The 24,963-nt window shown below is 43.1% G+C and overlaps 2 protein-coding genes across 2 annotated transcripts in view; one reads left to right on the top strand and one right to left on the bottom strand.

The window, feature by feature from the left end:
* Positions 1 to 5,319, top strand: part of MSLN (mesothelin) — a 76,431-nt gene extending 71,112 nt beyond the window's left edge. Inside the window, exons 33-35 of the mRNA XM_040356456.1 lie at positions 1,118 to 1,212; positions 2,902 to 3,109; positions 4,933 to 5,319. Of these exons, the coding sequence (XP_040212390.1) occupies positions 1,118 to 1,212; positions 2,902 to 3,109; positions 4,933 to 5,003 (374 nt within the window). The 3' untranslated portion in view covers positions 5,004 to 5,319. The remainder of the gene's footprint in view (positions 1 to 1,117; positions 1,213 to 2,901; positions 3,110 to 4,932) is intronic.
* Positions 5,320 to 13,054: 7,735 nt separating this feature from the next.
* The window catches only part of LOC120943252, a 96,177-nt gene continuing 84,268 nt past the window's right edge, over positions 13,055 to 24,963 (bottom strand). Inside the window, exons 29-31 of the mRNA XM_040356455.1 lie at positions 24,521 to 24,723; positions 23,142 to 23,245; positions 13,055 to 13,274 (exon numbers count right to left, since the gene is read on the bottom strand). Of these exons, the coding sequence (XP_040212389.1) occupies positions 13,123 to 13,274; positions 23,142 to 23,245; positions 24,521 to 24,723 (459 nt within the window). The 3' untranslated portion in view covers positions 13,055 to 13,122. The remainder of the gene's footprint in view (positions 13,275 to 23,141; positions 23,246 to 24,520; positions 24,724 to 24,963) is intronic.

Below are 24,963 nucleotides of genomic sequence, written 5' to 3'. Positions count from 1 at the left end.
CATATTATTTCACACTATAACATGTGTTCTAGGCAACCCATTTATTATGAACGAACTACTAATGCATAACAACAGATGAAAAAAACACACATGATCCTTTTTTACTTATGCTAATCACCATAAAATGTATGTGTTGAGGTGTGTTTGTGGTGTGTTGGACTCCACTGTAAAGTGTGTTAGAATGCCAAATTTTCTATGAATGGCACCCCAATACACTGCAACATAGAGCAGGTGTGCTGCCATGTTTTGTGGTAAGGTGCATTGCTAAAACACACAAGTGTGAGTGGGTCCTTAAGGCAAGAAATAGTAGGGGTATAAAACGGATTTGTTGGGTAATGCTCAAGTTTACCCATTAAAAACATATACCCCGTAAGATCCAATTCAAATGTGAACCGCTGCTCTTAAGATTCTTTCACAACTTTTTGTAAAAGCAGATGATAGAAGTCCATGTATACAAGCCCTTACAAAATGTGTGGTCTTCAATTTTCAGAACTTGTAAAAGTCTTTTTCACAATGGCTGCCATGGACTGTATGCAAATTGTGGACTTAGGCTGGGTTCACACTACTACACTACTTTCATCCTACTTTGCTCTGCTACATTGGTCCTACATTTATCCTACATTGGTCCTACATCCATCCTACTTTCATGAACAGGATACTACTTTGGTCCGACTTCAATGATATTCAATGGGCCTGAAGTAGGATCAATGTAGGACCAAAAGTAGTACAGGGAGCATTTTCAAAGTCGGACCGACTTGTGTAGGACGCTACAAGACGCTCTCATAGGGAAACATTGAACACAGAGCAAAGTAGGATGAAAGTAGTGTAGTAGTGTGAACCCAGCCTGAATGTGTGTTCTGTTCTTTCCACGATTGTTTGTCCTCAGATTTCACAAAATATGTTGTGTTGTGCCATCTTTACTTCCTCTTCCACCAAATCTGATATACTTTTTAATACTTGTAAAGAAGTAAAATATGTCAAAATAAATTGTGGAAATTCCTGGTTCATGAACTTACCGGTATGTTACCTTAAAAAAATAAAGAATACTGCAAACAACATAAAACTGTGAAGTTTGCAATAAAACCACAGTTATAAACAACTACCTTTGTGTTATCAGCTGGTGCACCATTGGCAGACCTGAAGACATTCTCCGCCAAAAGTCCCAACATGGATATCTCAACCTTTGCGAGCCTGAACCCGAACTCTGTGGTGGTAAGTGTAAATTACAGAATTGTCACCCATTTAGGCTAATTCAAGAAGGCAAAGATGTGTGTGCGAAGTACAGTGACCCAGAGCAACCAATCAAAATTTATCATTACTAATCTGAGAATGGGGGAATATCTCAAATGTTGAGTTTTAACCAAAACAGGATTAGAGTGGATATCTTCCATTGGAGGAGTATGTTAGTGACAAATGATTAATAGGACATTTTCCTCACTTTTGAGAGATTTCCTCTAAGCTTTTGTATCTACAGGGGGGGGGGGGGGGGTTAACGTGTCATCTCCCCAAGGGACACAGATGGGCAAAAAAGTACTGATGGGGATTTTTTTAATTTGTTTTACGTATCCTTTATTTATATATTCAAAGGGAGGTACAGGTAGCATCTTACATCTCTTCCATAAACTTTTTAGTATATTTCATTTCTCAACAATCCTCCGTTTAACTTCAACAATTCAGATATACAAGACAATAAAGAAAAAAACAATACAAACGGCCAAGTCTACTATCTACTTTACAACAGTTTATGCAAGTTCCATCTAACCCGTCCACCTCCTAGTCTCCTCCTACTTCTTCTCTATTAAGCTTTTGCATATTCCAACTTTTTGTTGGCCAGTTAATCTTATAAATACCTCTGTCTTAATTCAGCGGCCCCTCAGCTTTAGTTTTCTCTAACTTGTATTTGACCAAACCTACTCCCGTCTCCCTTCTATTTTATATTCTCCCCCCTCCTTCCCCCCTCCCCATTCAAACCCTTTAGATCTACCCCTACCCCCACCTAAGCAAAAAAATATCCGCTCCTTCTTACCCCCCACTGCCTCCCTCCTCTCCGCCCCCCCCCCCCTGATGGGGATTTTAACCCAAAATAATTTAAATGTCACCCGGTACTTGGGACAGTCTAAATGCATCTTTTTTTTTTCTTTTCAATTTTAATTCTTTGTTTTTGGAAGAAAGCAAGGAATACATTTTTACAAAAATCACTCTTAACAGGGTATTAGTATCTATCTAATAGGTCACTATACATTAGGTTCAATTTTCCCCAAAGCGTATAGACCCATCATCCCAATGCGTCAAAAACAACTATCTCCCCTTAGGCCTCGTACACACGATAGGTTAATCAGAGGACAATGGTCTGAAGGACCATTGTCTTAGGTTAACCTATGAAGCTGACTGATGGTCCGTCGTGCCTACACACCATCAGTTAAAAAAACGATCGTGTCAGAACGCGGTGACGTAAAACACAACGACGTGCTGAAAAAAACAAAGTTCAATGCTTCCAAGCATGCGTCGACTTGATTCTGAGCATGCGTGGATTTTTAACCAATGGTTGTGCGTACTAATGATCGGTTTTGACCTATCGGTTACCAATCCATCGGTTAAATTTTAAAGCAAGTTGTCTTTTTTTTAACCAAAGGTTAAATAACCTATGGGGCCCATACACGATCGGTTTTGACCGATGAAAATGGTCCTTCAGACCGTTGTCCTCTGGTTAACCTATCATGTGTACAAGGCCTAAGTCATACACCCAGAAACTCAACCCCACGTCCGGGGGCCTTTAAAGTGTCCCAAGCTCTGGGGAGGAGTCTCTTTATAATGTCAAACCATCTCTTCCCTCGTATTTTACTCAAAAATAAAAAATCCAAAAAACGAAGTCTAAATGCATCTTATCTTTTGTCCTACCAGAACCTCACAGTCAGCGATGTAAAGAGCCTGCTTGGCAACAATACTGCCGATCTGCTCAGCCAGTTATCAAGCACAACTGTCAGTCTATGGGTCCAAAACCAGAAACAATCTGACCTTGACACATTGGGCCTGGGTATCACAGGAGGAATTCGGGATTTTACCACCACAGCCACTACCACCGCCACCACCACCGCCACCACCAAAGCTAGTAAGTATATTTACTTTAATGTTAACCTTCCTTTTATTATTATTATTATTATTATTATTCAGGATTTATATAGCATCAACAGTTTACGCAGCACTTTACAATGTAAGGGGGGGGGGGGGGAACAGAACAATTACAATACAGTTCTATACAAAATGAATAGGAGGGCCTTGCTCATGGAGCTTACAATCTAAAGGGAGGGGAGGTGGTACAAAAGGTAATAGCTGATGGAGGTGACTCGGGTACAGTTTTTAGGTGGAGGTGGTGTAGGCTTCCCTGAATAAATGAGTTTTCAGGGATCACTTAAAGGTGGACAGGGTGGGGGCTGACCGGACATACTGGAGCAGGGAGTTCCAGAGAATGGGAGAGGCTCTGGAGAAGTCCTGGAGGCGAGCATGGGAGGAGTTTACAAGAGAGCAGGAGATCTTGGGAAGAGCGGATAGGACGATTTGGGCGATATCTGCAGATGACGTTGGTAATGTAGCTGGGGGCAATATTATGGATGGCTTTGTATGTTGTGGTTAGAACTTTGAATTTTATACAATGTGGAATGGGAAGCCAGTGAGGGGATTGACAGAGAGTAACTTATAATTAAAAAAACAGGATTTAAAATTACATCTATGAATTTCTCAGGAATGTCCTAGGTTCTAGAGGCAGAGCTTTATCCCAAAAGCAGAGATGTTTAGTCGTTAAACAATGCTATTAGGCTTTTATTATCAAGGCTTAATTGTAAATGGCAGGTCAAAGTGTATGTAAAACCCAACAACAAACTTCTATTTGCTCCCCTTTGGTCGGGTAAATATATAATTTAAAATGTTTTATTTGCTCTATATGTGCAAATTACCTTTTGAGTTTTTCTGTGATATCCCTAATAAGCCCTTTCATTTTTCCCTTGTATCACAGAACACCTCCTCCCTATTTTGTAGAGAAGAGGTGTCAAACTCAATTTTATAACAAGCCACATCAGCATTATGATTGCCCCTTGTATCTGTAAGATTAGATGTTCAGAGCACCCCCTTCCCTTACATCAGATGTCAAGTGCATCCCATCATCAGAAGTCAAGAGTGCCTCACTCTCTCTTACATCACAATGCACCAACTTACCTTGTGTTGCTGCTGGGAAGAAGCTGGGGGGGGGGCAGAGCTGTGAAGCAGAAAGTGCAGGCTCTGGAGGAGGACCAGAGGAGTGCTGGAGTCTGCTGAATGCTGAGAGCAGTGGAGGTGGAGATGAGGGGGTGCTGCAGCTGCACAGAGAGGTAAAGAATCTAAAGGAGTAGTTCTGTATGCCTCTCTTCTGCTGACTGCTGAGGTGGGGGGTGGCAGAGATGAGCCTCTCTGAGGCAGCTAGGAGAAGATCAGGATCCCGCAGAGAAGTTCTGCTTTCTCTTTGCTGATAACTGCTGAGACAAGGTGGGGGGGAGATGGAGGGGTGTCACCAGCTGCAGGAGAGGTGCGAGGGCAACATGAAATGGCCTGGCGGTTCGGTTGTGGCCCACGGGCCTTGTGTTTGACACATGTTGTAAAGTGAGTAGAATTGGAGGTGTTCTGCCGTTCCGAAAAGACAACTGGGCAGGGCTGACACCATTCCTTGTGATTTCAGTCCAGGAAAGCCACTGTGTTGTCAGCACATAACAGGAAACGAGGAGCTGAGTGCATTTCTACCAGGGTCAAATAGTTTTTTATGTACTTGCAGGGTCTTTAAAGGGATGAAACATGAGAAAATGTTCATATTTTTCACAGATGTACTGCAAATTATTAATTTTTTTTATGCCCCGACATATACGGTACCATAAAGTCTTACATATTAATTCCCATTTCTCTTTGCAGATGCCGCTTCAGTTTTCCTACAGTCCCTATCTTTTGTCCTGACAGCTGTGGGGGTCACCTTTCTTTTCTGAGACACTCAACCTTGAATTGTGTCCAAGGACAGATTCAGTTTAATTATGGACAACGCAAACCCTCATTTTTGCTTTTTTCTTATATATGAAATATGGGGTGGCTTTAAAGGAATTATTATATGTTGTTTGTGGAAATAGCAAAGATTGAAATTATGATACATGTATATATACCATTTGCCCAAAAAAGTGGACTAGTCCTCTAAATGGATATCAGGCTTATCACACTTTCTTTTCCTGTAGTTATTTTTCTTTTTTCTTTTTTTAAGATTTGTGAACATTTTAAGTACCGTATTTATCGGGGTATTGTGCGCACCCGCGTATAGCGCGCACCCCCAACCTGGAAGGGAATTTTCAGAAAAAAAAAAACTTACAGCTTGAATGCCCCTCGTCGGTTTCTTGCCCGGCGTGCATCGGCGACCTTGTCTGGTCCGGTGCCCATCTGCGGCCTCGGTGGTGTCTTCCCATGCTGTCTCTGAGTCGAATCCCCACTTCCCGCGCTGTGTTTGAACGCCGCCGCCGACATATACCGAGCGCAGTACGCTCGTCCACGCTTGGCTTCTCACGCATAAAGGCTAGGAGGCGTCACAGCGCGAGAAGCGGGTATCGGCGTATATCGCGCACCCACGATTTTGCCCTTATTTTAAGGGCAAAAAAGTGCGCGGTTTACGCCGATAAATACGGTACACACTCTTACAAAGACCATTGTACTTTAACAAATTAAAACTGTTCGACCAATTCCCCTCACTCTGCCTACTTACCAATTGATTTAACATGCGCAAGACAGAACAAATACTGTATCTCTAAATTCCCGTCCTGTTTGACACGCTTCAAACAGACAGAAGGTGATAAATCTGCAAAATAGGAAAACAGACAGCAATAAAAGGTTAAAGCGGAGCTCCACCCTATACAGGAACCTCCACTTATCGGAACCCTCCCCCCTCCGGTGTCACATTTGACACCTTTCAGGGGGGAGGGGGTGCAGATACCTGTCAAAGACAGGTATTTGCACCCACTTCCGGGGGTCCTCTCTGCTGGGACTCGGCGGGGAGTACGTCACTTCCCGCCCCAGCCTGCTGTGTTCTGGGAAACACTCGGCTCCCATAACACAACGGGGACCAGTGAGGATGGCGCTGTGCAACTAGCGAATGCGCCGTAGGGATTAGGGCAGTGAAGCCGGAGAGCTTCACTTGCTGATTCCCTCACCGAGGATGGTGATGGGGCAGCAGAGTGACGAGCGATTGCTCATCCTCTGCTGCCGACGTTGCTGGACTCCGGAACCGGTAAGTGTCCTAATATTAAAAGTCAGCAGCTGCAGTATTTGTAGCTCCTGGCTTTTAATATTTTTTTTTCGGCGGAGATCTGCTTTAACAGACATTTCCCCATATGCTTCCCCACTCCAAAACGAAAAAGTTGTTTTGGGTGGAGTTTGAATGCTTTTTTTACCTCCATAGATATGACTTCTATTTGACTACAAGAGGTGCCATGAAGTTGCAGCCAGTGACAGTGGCCAAATAGATGGCATTAGCCAGAGTACCAAAAAATTTGCTTTGAAATGGTGTCTGAACTAGCTACGTAGCTACTTAATATTCACAGAAGAGATGTCAAGTATGTAGCAGAACATGCTCAAAATTGCTGATTTATAAAATAGGCCAAGGACGAGTCTTTAGCTTATCTTTTGAAAAAAATTATGATAATAATTCTAGTTACAATGGGTCATATATCTCCAAGTGGCAGTCTTAGTCATCAAAGGACTTCTGAAAGGTAGCCTTTGCAATAACCTGAGGCTAACCCAGCCCCTGCCCATCCAACATCTGGTGTAAATGAGACCCTTAGGCCTCGTACACACGACGGGACATGTCCGATGAAAACGGTCCGCGGACCGTTTTCATCGGACATGTCCACTGGCGGATTTTGGTCTGATGGCTGTACACACCATCAGACCAAATTTCCCGCGGACAGCGAACGCGGTGACGTGGCCGCGCCGTCTCCGCGACGATGACGCGGCGACGTGCGCGACCCTGGAAGGTCAATGCTTCCACGCATGCGTCTAATCACTTCGACGCATGCAAGGGCTTTCGGCCGAGCGGACATGTCCGGTGAGTCGTACAGACGACCGAACATGTCTGACGGACAGGCTTCCAGCAGGCATGTTTCTTAGCATGCTAAGAAACATTTGTCCGCTGGAAACCTGTCCGATCCGCCGGAAAATTGTCCGGTCGGCCGTACAGACGACCGAACATGTCCGCGGAAACTGATCTGCTGACCAGTTTCAGCAGACATGTTCGGTCGTGTGTACGAGGCCTAAGTCTCAAAGGGCCCAGTCTGCACAAATATTAGCTCTGTCCCCAAATTCCATTCTTTGTTCAAGCATTTTTATATCTGCGTCCAAGTACTTACTAGTGCCTACTAAAGATATACTGTAGCTTGTAAAATGAATAGAAGACTGCCCATACAATTTACATTTAGCTTTACCAAAACCATATAATATGAGGTCAAAACTAAACACTTTTGATTTGTATATAATCAGGAAGGCCCTTGCACTACATAGTTGACGGTAAATCTAAAGGGTATTGAATAAGAAAATTGTATAATGTATGGCCAGCCTAACACAGAGGTATGATTATGAATTTCAGAAGACATGGCTATCTCAACTGTGTGCACACGAAATGTATATGTAAGAATTTATCTAACTGCATTTTAACCTCAGAAGGAATTTGTTTACATGTAAAGATCTATTACACTGCCAATAAAATAGAGAAATTATATTTGTACAGTTTTAAACGTATTGTATTCTGCTGATATCTACATGTTGCAGATGCAGGGTATGTGCAGTAACCCTTGTTTCATTATGGGAAATACAGAAGTAGCAGCCATGATGCTTGAATAGTTTTTTTTGCCAGATGGTCATGTGACATATGGAAACATTTGAAGAGAATATTTATAAAGACCCTGGGCCAGATTCTCGTAGAATCCGCGGCGGCGTAGCGTAAGCCACTTACACCACGCCGCCACAATTTACTGGAGCAAGTGCCGTATTCTCAAAGCACTTGCTCCGTAATTTGCGGCGGCGTAGTGTAAATGGCACGGCGTAAGGCCGCGTAATTCAAAGGGGGCGGCTTGTATTTAAATTAAGCGTGCCCCCACGCCGATCGAACTGCGCATGTGCCGGCCGGAAAAATAGCCCAGTGCGCATGCTCCAGCTCACGACGGAAAACGTCAATGAAGCCGACGTGAGCGGCATTTACGTAATGCCCTATTCGCGAATGACTTGGTAAACAACGGAAAAAGACGACGCTGTCCCGACGCCATACTTAACATGGCATACGACGGACCTTCGTAAACTTACCCCTCATATAGCAGGGGTAAGTTTACGCTTACGGAAACGACGACGAGGCGGCGCAAAAACGGTCGGGAATCGGCGTATCAGGCTCATTTGCATAGACAAATGAGAAATCGTCGTAAACGCCATCTAGCGGCTAGTGTGGAAATACATCTAAGATCCCACGGTGTAAGTGACTTACGCCAGTCGGATCTACGCCGTATCTATGCGTAAATGATTCTAAGAATCACTTGCATAGATACCCGGGCTCAGAAACAGAGATACGACGGTGTATCTGGAGATACACCGTCGTATCTCTTTAGAGAATCTGGCCCTATGGAGACAGAGAGCTAATGCTAATGCTAATAACTGGCCTTAATGACAAGAAGCACATGGAAGGGCAACGCATGTCAAACAACAACAAAGATTTATTTTTTAGCTCAACTTACCAGCCAGCCTGCAACAAACCAAATTGTCTCGTTCACATAAAAACAGGGGTTTAGTTTGCACACAATTGCAGATACATGTGTAAGTTGCAGAGGTCACGTCATGGCACCCCAGTATTATCTGCAATCCTAACTCTATACATTTGAGAGCCTCCATAGTCGGAGTACATATATAAAAAATTGATGGTAGGTATGCCTGGAGGTAGTCCATCCCCCCCTAAAGGCAGAGGAGTGCATTGGACTCCCAGTAAACAGCACAATGGCACACACCACATAACTAACAGTACAAACATATGGTAACTGCCCCATCTTTTTTTTTTTTTTTGTAATTCCTTTATTGACCAAAGAAAGTTACATGCAACAGTGAAAGAAACCAACATTCACAGTATGTCTATTAAGTAACATTTCGGCTCTAAAAAAGTCATGAACTGCCCCATCTTTTAACTGGCCTTAACAGCAAGGAGCACATGGAAGGTCAAATAACAACAAAGAAAAATTCCCACTATGGACAGTGACACCTCCATCCCCACTGAGACCCAGAAGGGCGACACCGAGACCCGGGTCCTTGAGCGGAGGCAGCACGAAATTTAGGCAACGAGCGATGCTGGGTGCAGTGACACCATACTGAGATTGACAGTAGAGGTAGGCATGCGAGATCGGAAGTGTCAGGCTGTCCAGGAGAGGCGGGCGTAAGGGAAACCATAGACCGGAGGGGAGAGTGTGTGACAGGCAGTCGGTGAAGCAGCGGGAGCACAAAGCAATGCTGACCAGGGGGAGACTAAGGTACTGGCAAACCCTATAGGAGACTGTGATAGAGACTGAGTACCTGAGTGTGGCTGAGTATCTGAGTACTGCTAAGTGACTGAGTAACTGTTGAGTACCCAAGTATTGTTGGAAGTGCCTGAGTGTCACAAACTATGGTGAATGAAAGTGAACCACAACTGCAGAGAATTTAATTACTTTAAAGGAAACAGTGCATTTCTCTGTGCAGTATGACATTCCGTATTGGACCCCAGGCGTCACTCTTAATCTTAACCACTTCAGACCCGCGCTATTGACAAAAGACGTCAACAGCGCGGCTCTCAAGTGCCAAGTGGACGTCTTTGGACGTCTTTTTAAAAGCATTACCCACGCGCGCCACTGGGTGGCGCGCAGCGGGTAAACACTGTCCCGGCGCATCGCTGAAGAGCCGCGATGTCCGCCGGGTACACGCGATCGGCGGTGACACAGCAGGTGACAGCAGGGATGTGGAGCTCTGTGTGTAAACACAGAGCTCCACGTGCTGTCAGAGGAGAGGAGACCGATCTGTGTCCCTTGTACATAGGGACACAGCATCGGTCACCTCCCCCAGTCAACCCCCTCCCCCCACACAGTTAGAACACACCCAGGGAATACATTTAACCCCTTCCTCACCCCTAGTGTTAACCCCTTCCCTGCCAGTCACATTTATACAGTAATTAGTGCATTCTTATAGCACTGATCGCTGTATAAATGTGAATGGTCCCAAATTTGTGTCAAAAGTGTCCGATACGTCCGCCGCAATATCGTAGTCCCAATAAAAATCGCAGATCTCCGCCATTACTAGTAAAAAAAAAAATAATAAAAAAAAAACATAATTCTGTCCCCTATTTTGTAGGCGCTATAACTTTTGCGCAAACCAGTCGCTTATTGCGATTTTTTTTTTCTTTTTACAAAAATACGTCGAAAAATACACATCGGCCTTAACTGAGAAAAAAAATATTAAAAAAAAAAAAAAATGGGATATTTATTATAGCAACAATAAAAAATATATATATATTTTTTTAAAATTGTCGCTCTTTTTTTGTTTATAGCGTAAAAAATAAAAACTGCAGAGGTGATCAAATACCACCAAAATAAAGCTCTATTTGTGGGAAAAAAAGGACGTCAATTTTGTTTGGGAGCCACGTCGCACGACCGCGCAAATGTCAGTTAAAGCGACGCAGTGCCGGAAGCTGAAATTTCGCCTGGGCACGAAGGGGGTTTATGTGCCCAGTAAGCAAGTGGTTAAGCAAAGAGTTTGGGGTTCATTACATCATCTGTCACTGCAGAGAGGAATCCTTTTAGGAAGTAGGCCAGGAGGTATTATTGCATACCAACAAGCAGTAGATTAAAATGCATATGCAAACATGTTTCATGGACAGGCCAATATGACCTATTCAAGGGTTAACAAATATGCTTCCTTGCTATTACCGCAAAGAACCTTAGAAGTCACAAAGCAAAAACACCAGTAGTAAACAGGTTAGTTATATTAGACACCATTAGTGCAACACAAAAGCAGTGGCTGAGATGCATCATTGTAACACACCATGAAAAATGAACAAAGGTTTTTTCTTTCAATGAAAATTTATTATAAGCATTGCTGGCAGATTCTTATAGGGAATACAATCAATGTACAATATACTATGATCAGCTGATTCTTACAATAACAGAGAAATTATATGTTGACACAACACTCCCATGTCTTCCATGATTAAAGGGGTTGTAAAGATAAAAACACGTTTCCCTAAATAGCTTCCTCTACCTTAGTGCAGTCCTCCTTCACTTACCTCATCCTTCCATTTTGCTTTTAAATGCCCTTATTTCTTCTGAGAAATCCTCACTTCCTGTTCTTCTGTCTGTAACTCCACACGGTAATGCGAGGCTTTCTCCCTGGTGTGGAGAAAGCCTCTTGAGGGGGGAGGGGGCGAGCAGCAGGGTCAGGACACTCTCTGCTTTGCAGATAGAGAAAGGAGCTGTGTGTTAGTGGGCGTCCTGACTATCCTGCTCGTCCCCTCCCCCCTCAAGAGGCTTTCTCCACTCCAGGGAGAAAGCCTTGCATTACTGTGTGGAGTTACAGACAGAAGAACAGGAAGTGAGGATTTCTCAGAAGAAATAAGGACATTTAAAAGCAAAATGGAAGGATGAGGTAAGTGAAGGAGGACTGCACTAAGGTAAAGGAAGCTATTTAGGGGAAAAAATAATTACCTTTTTCAACCCCTTTAAAGTACATACAATATTCCAGTTCATAGTTATTTATTTAACAAGACATTCTGTTGTGGGAATATATATAGTATACATATATAATAAAGTTCACTGCGGAATTTCCCATTGCTCCCAGATTAGATTGATTTAAAATGAGTTAATAAAGATAAAGCTTATGCCGCGTACACACGGTTGTTTTTCGGCATGAAAAAAAAACTTCATTTTTCAGCATGTCCAAAAAACAGAGTTTTTCCAACTTCATCATTAAAAACGATGTTGCCCACACACCATCGTTTTTAAAAAATAATGAACAAAGCGCGGTGACGTACAACACGTACGACGACACTCTGAAGGGGAAGTTCTAATCGCCTTTGGGCTGCTTTTAGCTGGTTATTTGTTAGTAAAAGACGATTCGCGCTTTTTTGTCTGTTACAGCGTGATGAATGTGCTTACTCCATTATGAACGGTAGTTTTACCTGAACGAGCGCTCCCATCTCATAACTCGCTTCTGGGCATGCGCGGGTTTAAGCTAAGAATAAAGTATGAGACGGGAGCGCACCTTCGGTAAAAGTAGCGTTTGTAATGGAGATAGCACATTGTTCACGCTGTAACAGTCTGAAAAGTGCAAATCGTCTCTTACCAAACTTTTACTTAACACGCAGCAACATGAGATTAGCAAAAGCAGCCCCAAGGGTTGTGCCAGTGGAATCGAACTTCCCCTGCCGTTGTATGTGTTGTACGTCACTGCGTTTCAGAATGAGGAGATTTGGTCTTGACAGTGTGTACGCAAAGAAAGCTTGTCGAGTTCCTTAACAAGCCTAACAAGGAACTCGTCGAGGAAAATGATGTTTCATTTACGACGAGTTCCTCGGTCCTTCCAGAAGGACATTTTATTTTGTTCAAGTCTGAGGCCCCGTACACACCATAGAATCCATCCGCAGATAAATCCCAGCAAATGGGTTTCAGCGGATAGATCCTATGGTGTGTACACGCCAGCGGATCTTTTTCCGCGGATATTTCTCCCCTGGGATGGATTCCAGCAGATCGGATATTTGCTGACATGCAGAACATATCCATCTGCTGGAGTCCATCCCAACAGATGGATCCGCTGGTCTGTACAGACTCACCGGATCCATCCGTCCAAAGGGATCCCCCGCATGCGTCGTAATGATTCGACGCATGCGTGGAATTCCTTATATGACAGCGTCGCACACGTCGCCGCGTCATAATCGCGGCGACGGCGCGACACGTCATCGCCAGAGGATTTCGGCGCGGATTTCAATGCGATGGTGAGTACACTCCATCGCATTAAAATCTGCTGAAATCCTCGAGAGGATTTATCCGCGGAAACGGTCCATCGTGTGTATGGGGCCTAAGATAAGTTGCATAACAATGTATAACTTCCTGTGTCCAAATTGGGGTAAATCCTTTCCAGGTCACCAGCTGACAGAATGGAGCAATAGCTGCCAATATTTTGGGTAACCCATTGAACTGTGTTCGAGGTGCCAATGGTACATGGATCATCTGGAAGAAAAAAGTGACAGGTTGAATGTTTTTTTCTACTCACTGATCACAATAATGAAAGTGAAAATTAAGAGAAGCAAACGAAAAAAAAAACGAAACAAGTACAATAAATACATATCTGCACTACAAGGTTGCAGATACAAAAAATAGCTCTTGATCTGCTTGAAATCCAGTGAGCTCCTAAATTTCTGTTTGAGCTGATGACATAGTGCTGCACTTAAATCCCAAGCAGTGTTGTTATTCCTGCCCAATTCTCCCTGCTGCACTACAGAACACATCTCCTCTTATGTTGCAGAGAGGAGGGCTGTGTCTTGTAGTCCAGAAGGAAGAACTGGGTAGGGCTCATACTGCATGGGATTTAAATGCAGCAGAGGCACTGTGTTGTCTGCTCAAACAGGAAGTTAAAGTGGAGTGCCAACCACTTTAATTGAACCTGATGTAATGCAGGTTGCCAAGCTTGTAGACTAACAGGGAATCCATAGTATTCTTTTAGAGAATGTAGAGCTGTATTATGTTATTTACTTTCTTTCCTTGCATATATTCACAGTAAAACTCGTTTTTTAGGTACTTGACTTTTTAGTCAAGTAAATATAAAATAATGCTTATGGTTTAGAGGTTTTCCTGTCGGGAAAACTGCGATGAGAGCTTTGGCCGGGAATTCCGGACGTGTGCATGCTACACCACAGTGTTTCCCATAGGGAAACTGCCGGGAAAAAGATCGCCGGGAATCGTGTTCTCATTTTTCCTGCCGCGATTCGTGGCAGTTTTCCCGTCGGGAAAACTGCCATGGAGCATACACACGGACAGTTTTCCCGGCCAAAAGCGGTCATGGAAAACTGGTCTAGTGTACGAGGTCGTGTGTACGAGGCATTACAGTTAAGAGTCTGGAATGACTCAGAGCAGAGAGACCCCCCAAAAAAAAGGATAACAGAGCAAATTGATGAGTTGATGAGTTTTTTGTACTCCTTCACTGTCCAATCGGCAGGTTGAGGGTGAGAAAGTGACACCACTATATAACTAAACTCTAATGCCGCGTACACACCATCGTTTTCTGCGATGGAAAAATGCGACGCTTTATGTGCTTTAAAAAAACGTCATTTTTCAAACTTCAATTTGAACAACGACGTAGCATACACACCATCGCTTTTTCACAACGCTCTAGCACAGCGCAGTTCCGTCAATCACGCACGACGTCACTATAAAGGGTCGTTTCCATGCGGAAGACGGCCTCTTTTGCTGATATCGTGTTGCTGCGTGTTAGTAAAAGTTTGGTGAGATACGATTCGTGATTTTCAGTGACTGTGCTTTAAATTTCGTTTTCTGTCGTACAGTTTGTCTATTTGTTGTCGGATCTGTGATACAGTGCTTGTACTAAGGACGTATTTGTTTAGGCATTACGTTTGGTGTGCACGGTGCTGTTTAGCAGGTCGTTCTTCAAAGGCCATTCTTTACTTCAGGGCGTAATTTTTAGTCTGATCTGATTTGACGACCGTTTTCTAGCCATGTTGCGGGTACGAACTCGTCGCCGAGATCGTGCTGTGCTTGTTGTTAGGATGTGTGCTGCATCCCAGCGACGGTCCATGAACAGGGTGAGGAGGAGGTTGTGGACCAAGAACTGGTTGCTACGCAGGGACCAGTTCTCTCATATGCCTCTGCTGCGGGAGATCCGAGAAAATAACCCTGATGATTTCAGGAATTTTCTTAGGATGTCTGACCCCGTATTTCAGCAGCTTTTGGCTTTGGTGTCGCCATATATCACCAGGCAGGACACCGTTATGCGGGAAGCCATCACTGCTGAGCAGAGGCTAGTTGCTACGTTGCGCTACCTTGCAACAGGGAGAAGTCTGCAGGACTTGAAGTTCTCGACGGGCATCTCCCCCCAGGCTCTGGGCCTCATAATCCCTGAGACCTGTTCGGCCATCATTCAGGTTCTTCAGGAGGACTATGTTAAGGTAAGTGGTGTTCTTTCAATGGTCAAACTAATTCCCAAAAAAAAAAAAAAAAAAAAAAAATTCTAATATGCTCAGAATGCTCACTTTGTCTCTATGTATGCTGTTCTACACAATTAGTAAAGCCCTACATGTTTCTTTAATTTAGCCAACCTGTCCATCATTCTATGTTGTGGGCAAACCCACCTAGCATAGTCCCTATATTCCCGTTTATTTGTGGCCTCCATTGTAGTGCTGCATTTTGTGTGTCCCTATATCCCCGTTTATTTGTGGCCTCCATTGTAGTGCTGCATTTTGTGTGTCCCTATATCCCCGTTTATTTGTGGCCTCCATTGTAGTGCTGCATTTTGTGTGTCCCTATATCCCCGTTTATTTGTGGCCTCCATTGTCCAAACCCCCCCCCCTAGATTTTTGAAATACATACTAATAATTATTTTTCTTATTTAGATATTTTTTGGGGGGTTGTTTCTCATCTCATCTTGAGCCCCACTCCCCCTAAATATATTTTTTCAACATCAGAGGGGGGGTGATTAATATGCTTAATTGTTCACAATTTTTTTTTTTAATACTAACCTTTTTTGTTGAATTGTTGGTGGGATCCCTTGTAATTTTAGCTATATTCTGTTTAAAATCTTTGTTCTAATGTTTTTTATTTTTTCTTTCTATCCAGTTCCCCACCACGCCACAGGAATGGCAGACTGTGGCAGCGGACTTCTCCCAGCGTTGGAACTTTCCGAACTGTGGAGGAGCCATTGATGGCAAGCACATCCGCATTGTGCCCCCACCCCATAGTGGATCCCATTTCTTCAATTACAAGGGGTTCCACAGCGTTGTTTTGATGGCGGTGGTCTCAGCAAATTACGAGTTTTTGTACGTGGATGTTGGGAAAAATGGCCGGATGTCGGACGGCGGTGTCTTTGCGGAGACGGAGTTCGCACAACGGCTTCGGTTGGAGGACCTAGGATTGCCACCTGCGGAGGAGAACGAAGAGGGTCTGCCCTTCGTGTTTGTAGCAGATGAGGCTTTTGGTTTGGGTCCCCACCTCATGAGGCCATTTCCCGTACGCACCCTCACCCATGAGAGGAGGGTTTTTAATTATCGGCTGGCCAGAGCAAGACGTGTGGTAGAGAATGCCTTTGGAATCATGGCCAGCCGATTCAGATTGTTTTTAACAGCAATAAACATGGCGGAATACAAGTGGAATTATATTATACTATCTTGTTGCATTTTGCACAATTTTTTGAAAAGAAATTCTCAAACGTACCTGACGGTATTGCCTGATGAGGCTGATCTTGTGGCTCCGGAGCCGGGACATCAGGCTAGCCATAGAGGCTTGGCCCCCCAAACCGCACGTGCAGTGCGTCAATCCTATGTGGACTATTTTATGGGGAGGGGGGCCATTGCAATGCCTGATCTTGATTAAAAAAATAAATTTTCTTTTTGTTTGATGAAACAGTGTTTATTTGTTTGATTTTAGTTATTTGTAAGTTTTGGGGGGTAATGTTTATTTTTCGTAGGTTCTCATCCAGCCATGTGTTTGGGATGTAATAAATTCCCATGAGTGTTAAATCTTAATAACTCTACAAATATGCCTGAGTAATTGAATGAGTCTGCATTGATACCAATAACTACACACAAATTGTTTGGAGTCCAAAATGTTATTTATTTGTTACTTTTTTACTTTTGATTAGTACAACAAATCAATATTTTTATTTTTTTGGTCTTTTTTGATTATTAGAAAATATAAAAAATTTTTTTTATTTTTTTGGTCTTTTTTGATTATTACAAAATATAATTTTTTTTTTATTTTTTTTGGTCTTTTTTGATTATTACAAAATATAATATATTTTATTTATTTTTTTGGTCTTTTTTGATTATTAGAAAATATAAAAAAAATTTTTTCTTTTTTTGGTCTTTTTTGATTATTACAAAATATAATTTTTTTTTTATTTTTTTGGTTTTTTTTGATTATTACAAAATATAATATATTTTATTTATTTTTTTGGTCTTTTTTGATTATTACAAAATATATATTTTTTTTTTTTTTTTGGTCTTTTTTGATTATTACAAAATATAATATATTTTATTTATTTTTTTGGTCTTTTTTGATTATTACAAAATATATTTTTTTTTTTTTTTTTTTTAATTCAAGGAAAAAAGAAAATACACAAAAAATTAAACCCTCCCCAAAACATTAATAAAATTTTTAAGCTGCCGTTCCAGCGTCTTTGCTTTGTGACGTATTTCACGGCAGGCCAGACGTATGTCCTCAACTTGGGCCCTGCAGGTGAGAACCTCGCCGATGAGGAGCTGGGCACTATACGTGTCCAGTCCCTGACCAGCCCGATTTCCTCCTGAAATGTGGAACCAAAACATGTGTTAAAAGATTGTATGCCTATATCTATATTCACAGAAAATGTGGTAGATGTTACTTTACCGGATGTTGAGGCAGGTTCCTCTTCCTCTACATCCCTCGGGGGTGTGGCTTGATTGGCTTGTGCCTCCTGCCTTTGTGCTTCATTGTGCCCTACAAGATTGAAGAAAGGGAAAACATGAGGTTCAACCATTACGAGCGGCCTGAAATGACACCCAAAAATTAATAAATGCTAAACAAAAGGTCACTATTGTTGATTTTTAAACAATTATCAATAAAATAGACCAATATTTAATCCATTCACAAAGTAATCTCAAATCAGTTAACACAATTTTTACGTTTAGATATGTAAGCTAAACAAGTCTCCCCTGGATCTGCTCACCCCTGTGTGTGACCCAACATAGGTTGTGATTGTGACAAACAATTGTGCTACTGAGTACACATGTTCAATAAAAAAAGGAGTAGCAAACGCTCCTTTTTGTGAATCTCAAGGTATTTACGTTTCTTCTAAAATAAGGTGAAACACATTTCCATCTATTCCAGAATTGAATACACCTTTTTTTTAAGCCCCAAAAATGTCACAACTTTCATATTTGTGTCGACTAATTGGTCATAGGAGTCGTCGTTCATTCGCCCACAATTCCTCAATTTACGATTTTTGTTCAGATACAGTGCTTCAACTCCCCTTTGCACATGCCAACTAGGCATGATGCCATTTCTCGTTAATATGGTATTGGATTATTGAAAGTCACCGAATGAACGACGACTACGACGACTGCATCATGCGTCCACATTCATAATATTCATTTTATGGTCAACCTGGCACAAAAAAAAAAATGGCACAAAGAACACACAAAAATAATTAAATACACATGGAAAAAACTTACTTCTTCTTCGAATCACCTTATTAATTCGGTAAAGTTGGTGGGGTTCCCTTTTTTTCAAATCCGACCACCTTTTGCGCAGGTGCTCTCTGCTCCTGGTTTTCCCAAACTTCCGCTGGAGCCTACGGATGACCTTCTCCATAATTTGTGCTTTTACTTTATTGGGATGCATGTAGGGGCCATGCTTGGCATCATAGTCCTCCCTCCTCAATATGGTGACCATCTCCACCATTTCATTAAATGACATGTTGGAGGCTCTGCAGCGGAATCTGCGGCGTGGTTGGGCCTGGCCTGCCTCCTGGCTTGAGCTGGAATACACCTCCATGTTGTCCATCTTTTCTCCCTCACCAAACGACAGAGAAGGGGCGTGGAAAGGACGATACCGAACGTCAGGGGCGGGGTGTCGTGCGGAGCGTCATGCGTGCGTAGTGTAAAAGGGATGGGACGTGTTTGGAAACGGCCTGCATAGTCTGTGGAAGAAGTCGTAATTCCCGATCTTTCCTAATAACGACGAGACGTAAGTTTTTAATTCCGACTTTATTATAGTGAATAGGGAATGAGTTTGTGGGCTAGTTAGGGGAAGTAAGCTAGTGCCTTTAATTACATTATGTTTTGGCTTCTGTTTCATGTGCAGAAAGAATGGATGCCTTCAAGGATGCGGACTTCCTCACAGACTTCATCCAAAAATGGAAGGAACATCCAGTTCTGTGGCAAACCAAAAGCACACTAAATAAAAACAAAGATGCCAGGGAGAAAGCTAGACAGAGCATGCTTGTTTTTGTGAAAACAAGGGTCCCCAACGCCACAACAGCCACTGTGAAAAATAAAATCAATTCCATCAGGGGCACCTACAGGGCCCAACGGGTCCAAGTCCTGGCCTCAATGAGGTCTGGGGCTGCAGCTGACTCCATATACAAACCAACCCTGTGGTACTATAGTCAGCTGCAGTTCCTGGACGACCACATTGAGACCAGGACATCCATGTCTACCCTTCCCCCAAGAGGTAGCTCCCAGCTTCCCAGCAGCCAATCCTCCAGTCTTCCCTGCAGACAAGAGCAGACAAGCTCGGAGGAAGAGGAAGAGTTCCTGGAGGACCCCAATTGTGAGCCGTGGAGAATGGTATGTGTTTTTTGTTTGAATTTAGTTAGTATATGACAAGTATAGTAATAATGGTAAATGTATGTTACTATTGTTCTAAATTCTATGTGAATCTCGTAAGTTTAGGGATAGGATCAATAGTCAGTAGTGGGAAAACATGATGGGGTCAAAATGGGCAAATTAATAATGTTGATGAAGGAGTGGGTGGCATTTTCAGATAGGCCAGTAGGGGGGGAGTAACGCAATACACCTGCAAGGGGTCCCAGATGGAAGACACCCTTTTTTAGTACTATCTAGTTGACACTAAATTGATTAAATTACTTTTTGGGGAAAAGGCCACTTATTTACTAAATTAGGCATGCAACAACCCACATAATTCCAGGGGGACCATGTCTGAAGGTGTTTAAGGGGCCACATAATTAAGGATGGCGACCCTGTGTGTAATATATATTGACATTCAATTTGCATCACTCATGATTGTAAAAATGTGTGTGATTAATGACAAACACAAATAACATATGTTCCTTTTTTTCATACACAGGCAGACCCAAGCCAGGAACAGCCAGGGCCAACAGGGAGCCAGGAAGAGACAGGGCCCACAGGGAGCCAGGAGGAGCCAGGGCCAACTGCAAGGCAGGAGGTGGCAGAGCCCACTGGGAGCCAGGAGGTGGCAGGCCCCAGTGGGACCCAGGAGGCACGCCGGCGGGATACCATCTCCCGGATCCCTCCATTCCGCAATCCAAATAAACGGCTCAGGAGTATGCGACAGATGGAGGAGGAGACCCAGGGCCTGCTTCGCCAAGCTACTGCAGCCATCCGAGAGCCACCCAGTGAAGTTGAGGGGTTCGCAGCGCTCATTGCAGCAAAGCTGTACAATCTGGAGCAGAGCCAGCGTGTGCGCTGCGAACTCCTCATGTTCGAAGCCATAACCATGGCATCCCTGGGGCAGCTCGATGACGACACCCACATTGTGCGGATTGCTCCTCCTGTCCTTGCTGCTCCTCCTGCTCCTGCTCCTGCTCCTGCTCCTGCACCTGCTCCTGCTCCTCCACCTGCTCCTGCTTCTCCACCTCATGAGGCTGCTATGGCTCCTGCCACCTCATCTCCTCCAGGAACCCAGCCCCCAAGGACTCGGGCTACCGGGAAGGCTGCAGGGAAGACTGCAGGGAAGGCTGCTGGGAAGAAAAGGGCGAAGAAATAATACGGTGCCCCTGATGGAATTTTTATGTGGACTCACAGGCTGTATTTGTGGCTTCGGGGACCCTTGTTTTCAGAAAAAAACAAGCATGCTCTAAAGTGCTGCCTACCCTGGCATCTTTGTTTTTATTATGTTGTGTTTTTGGGTTGCCACTTTTTTTTTTTCAAAATTTTTATGAAGACTAAAATAAAAATTAATTTTTCAGCCAAATTTCAACATGTTTCTTTATTGTAGATTTGAGAGATCAGTATTGAGTGGGCAGACCCATTAAAAAAAAAATTATGCAAACATTAACAAGGTAAAAAAACATGCTTGTGGGTGAGTAAACTAAAAAATTAGGTTGTTGCAGACACTTCACACACTCCTAAATAAAAACCAAATAGAGATTACTAATCAAATTGGTGACCAAAATTTTAAAAATAAATAAAAGGTGGACCAATATATATATTTAAAATGTTTAAGATGGAAGATACAACTAAATAACAGAACACAAACATAAACATTATCAAACAAGAAAGAAACTAATTAAAAGCTTGTCATAACTATGCAACAAGATCAGCCGCAACAAACGTCCATTTCTGGGTAGCAGTTAAAAGCAGGGGTTAAAGAAGCGCTTTCTTTTCTTGTCTATAAGCTGAAAAACACCTTAACGAATGTGCTGATTCCATTCTGAACAGTCGTTTTACATGAATGAGCGCTGCCGTCTCCTAACTTGCTTCTGAGCATGCGCGGGCTTAAATCGACGTTTTTACGTACACACGGTCAATGTTTAGAACACAGAAAACGACGTCGGCCAAAAACGACACATAAAATTGAAGCATGCTTCAATTTTTTTCTGTCGTTTTTTAGAAGACAGAAAACGACGTTTTTGCCCACACACGGTCAATTAAATTGACGTTTTTGAAAATGACGTTTTTTTCCATCGCAGAAAACGATGGTGTGTACGCGGCATAAGAGAGGAAATACAGTCATCCTCATGGCTGCACTGTCTGACAAAAAACAGCTTTTATTACGACCTGTGATATCATCATCAAGCCTGTAAAATTCCTGCAGGGGTAGCGCTGCAGGGAGGTCATTTTCTGGCTTGCACCCAGAACTACATCTCGGAAGAGCCCTTTCTGTACATAAAGGGGCAGATCCTCGTAGAATTGCATGGGCGCAGCGTATGGGAGATACGCTACGCCACTGTAACTTACTATTTGAAGCTTCGAATCCACAAAGAATTTGTGCCGTAAGTTACGGCGGCATAGTCTATCTCTTGTGGCGTAATGGCGCGCAATTCAAATGCGGCGAGTAGGGGGCGTGTTTCATTTAAATGAAGCGCGTCCCCGCGCCGAACGAATTGCGCATGCGCCGTCCCTAAATTTCCCGCCGTCCATTGCGCTAAATGACGTCGCAAGGACGTCATTGTTTTGACGTGGACGTAAATTACGTCCAGCCCGATTCACGGACGACTTAGGCAAACAATTTTTTTTTTTTTTAATTATACGCGGGAACGACGGCCATACTTAACATTGCGTACGCCACCAGATAGCAGCTTTAACTATACGCTGAAAAAAGCCGACTAGAGACGACGTAAAAGAATGCGACGGCCGCTCGTACGTTCGTGGATCGTCGTAAATAGCTAATTTGCATACTTGACGCGGAAAAAATTACGGGAACGCCACCCAGCGGACGCCAAAGAATTGCATCAAAGATCCAAAGGCGTACGCCTGTCGGATCTAACCCAGATGCCGTTGTATCTTGTTTTGAGGATTCAAAACAAAGATACGACGCGAGAAATTTGAAAGTATGCCGGCGTATTAGTAGATACGCCGGCGTACTCTCTTTGTGGATCTGCCCCAAAGTGTTTAAGCTTTTGGGAGTCAAGCCACCACCACTGTTTTTCTGGCAGTTAAATGAATGTATGCATGTAGAGAGGACAAAGAGGAATGGGGGATAAGCCAAGATCTGTAGTCCAGCAGGCAGGGCTGATAATGCCGGTGGGGTTTTTGGGCAGCAAAGGCACTATGTTTTCATATCACCACAGGAAGATAGGAGCACCCTGGATTTCTAACCAATCAACATAAATGTTTCTGTACTTACAGCATTTTAAAGGCTAAAACATGGGGAAATGTAGATGTTTTGCAGAAATCTATTGTAAATGTTTTTTTTTTTTTTTTTTCCGTTTATGCTCTTATGCCCTAACAATAGTATCTCCAATTGGATTTTCTAAAAGTCCACATTGCTCCTGCCAATCTTGAAGTCCTAAGACAGGGGCTTCATATTTTTTTGGTAGAAATTATTCCCCCAACCTCAAAAACACAGATCTCATTTGGTTCTAAAGAAGAAAAAAAACAATAAGTGTCCCCTCTTTACGCTTACCTCTATTGTTTACTTTATAATTTAAGAAACCCCTAATGAAGTTTGCTACGTCCTTCTTTTTTGGATCTGTGAGACTTGAGAACACCGAATTCATGACAGAGACACTGCAAAACAAAAGACGCAGCATTGTAAAAAAAAGGATTCAGTGTAACTAATGTTTCATACGTTCATACGTGATTGTTGTTGCTCAGTTCATGTCCCCTACATGCAGTGGCAGAATAAAATGAGGGTAAACCAGGAAGCTGCCTGGAACCCCAGACTGCAAGAGGGCAGAGGCGTATCTAGTAAAAATAGCGCCTATGGCAAGCACTGAAACTGCACCCCTGTCGAAACATTTAAAACCCATCTTTCAGATAACCTTAAAAAAAAAAAAAAAAAACAGCTAACAAAACTAGTGATATTTATCATCCCTTGTGATACCTTGTGTAGTGACCTATCCTCTGTATGGAGAAATCTGGGGTTTATTAGACCCCTGATCCCTCCTCTGCCCTCCAAGGCATATTGGCTGCTTTCTTAGCTGATACCAGCCAGGTAAATGCAGAACCGATACTGGAAGTGATGAACTCTTCATCACTTAAGGCCTCAGTTTTCACAGAGGAGAGAGAGAAACTGATGTTCCTCCTTCTTCTTTGTGCGCTGCCAATCCGACCAGATGGAATGGGAGAGCCTGGGAGAACAGGGGAGGCTGTGGCTGAACGCAGCAGGGATAGCGCTGCCATTGTCCATTAGCAAAGGTGCTGAATAGGAGATCCTGCCTATGCTCAGGAGGAGGGAAGAAGAGACCCTCAGACCCTGGGAAGTGCCTTGCTGCCCAGGCACTCAACAGCTCTCCCTTCATATGGCGCCCATGGCACTTGCCATGGCTGCCATACCCTAGATACGCCACTGCAAGAGGGTCCATGGGGATGAAAAGATTCAGGTTAGGCAATTCTATCCTGTTTATAGTAACTCCGTTTCAGCTCAAGTCTTTAGAATTTTTCTCAAAAGGTGATCAGTGATTGCTGCCTATGTATTAAGATCAGACACAATAGAATGCGCACTCAGAAAACTTGAAAACAATAATTAGATATTATCTGCCATCATCATATGAGTCAATTTCAAAGAGTACATCGCTGCATAGGATCCAATTAAAAATTAAAACACTGCATCTAAAATCTTGCAGAAATGGTTTACAAGCATGTTAGACACACGTCACATATGTCTATGTACACTAACCCTTACTCATGATCCATATAAACTAGAATAAAAAAAACAAGGTCTGTGGTACAAATTATCCACCACTAATGACATGGCTCTGTTATCACAAGCTATGCTCAAGTCTGCCGAATTGCAAGCTAAAATCAGCTGTAAATGACCAATGATCTTGAAAGATTACTTACAAGGCCTGGAACTGTGGACAGCCAATGGTGTAAGGTATGTCATCTAAAATGCTTGCATCGATGGACAGTAGGAGGAAAGAGATACCAGTCAATGAGTTTTGGACTTCTGACGCAGATAAGGTATCAAATTTGGTGAAAATATTCTTTGAAGCGGCTCCCAGCAAAGCTTCTTTCACTTTATTGTTTGATAGCAGAGTTGGGTCCTCAAAGACAATGAAGTAAAAATTTTATCATGAGATCAGCAAACCCTGTAGAAAACTCTTTTAGCACTTTGCATACATACATAACCTTCCTAGATAAGTTCCTGGGGAAAGTCCAAGATGTCATAACCAGGGCCGTCTTAATAGCATCATGGGCCCCTGGGCAAAGTAATGCTCTGGGGCCCCTACAATGGAGGCAATGCAGGTAAACAGACATCAAATAGGTAGGAGGCAGACAAGTGG

The sequence above is a fragment of the Rana temporaria genome, chromosome 6 (genome assembly GCF_905171775.1).
Source record: "Rana temporaria chromosome 6, aRanTem1.1, whole genome shotgun sequence".
NCBI lineage: Eukaryota > Metazoa > Chordata > Amphibia > Anura > Ranidae > Rana > Rana temporaria.
This window is presented reverse-complemented; position numbering and strand designations above follow the sequence as displayed.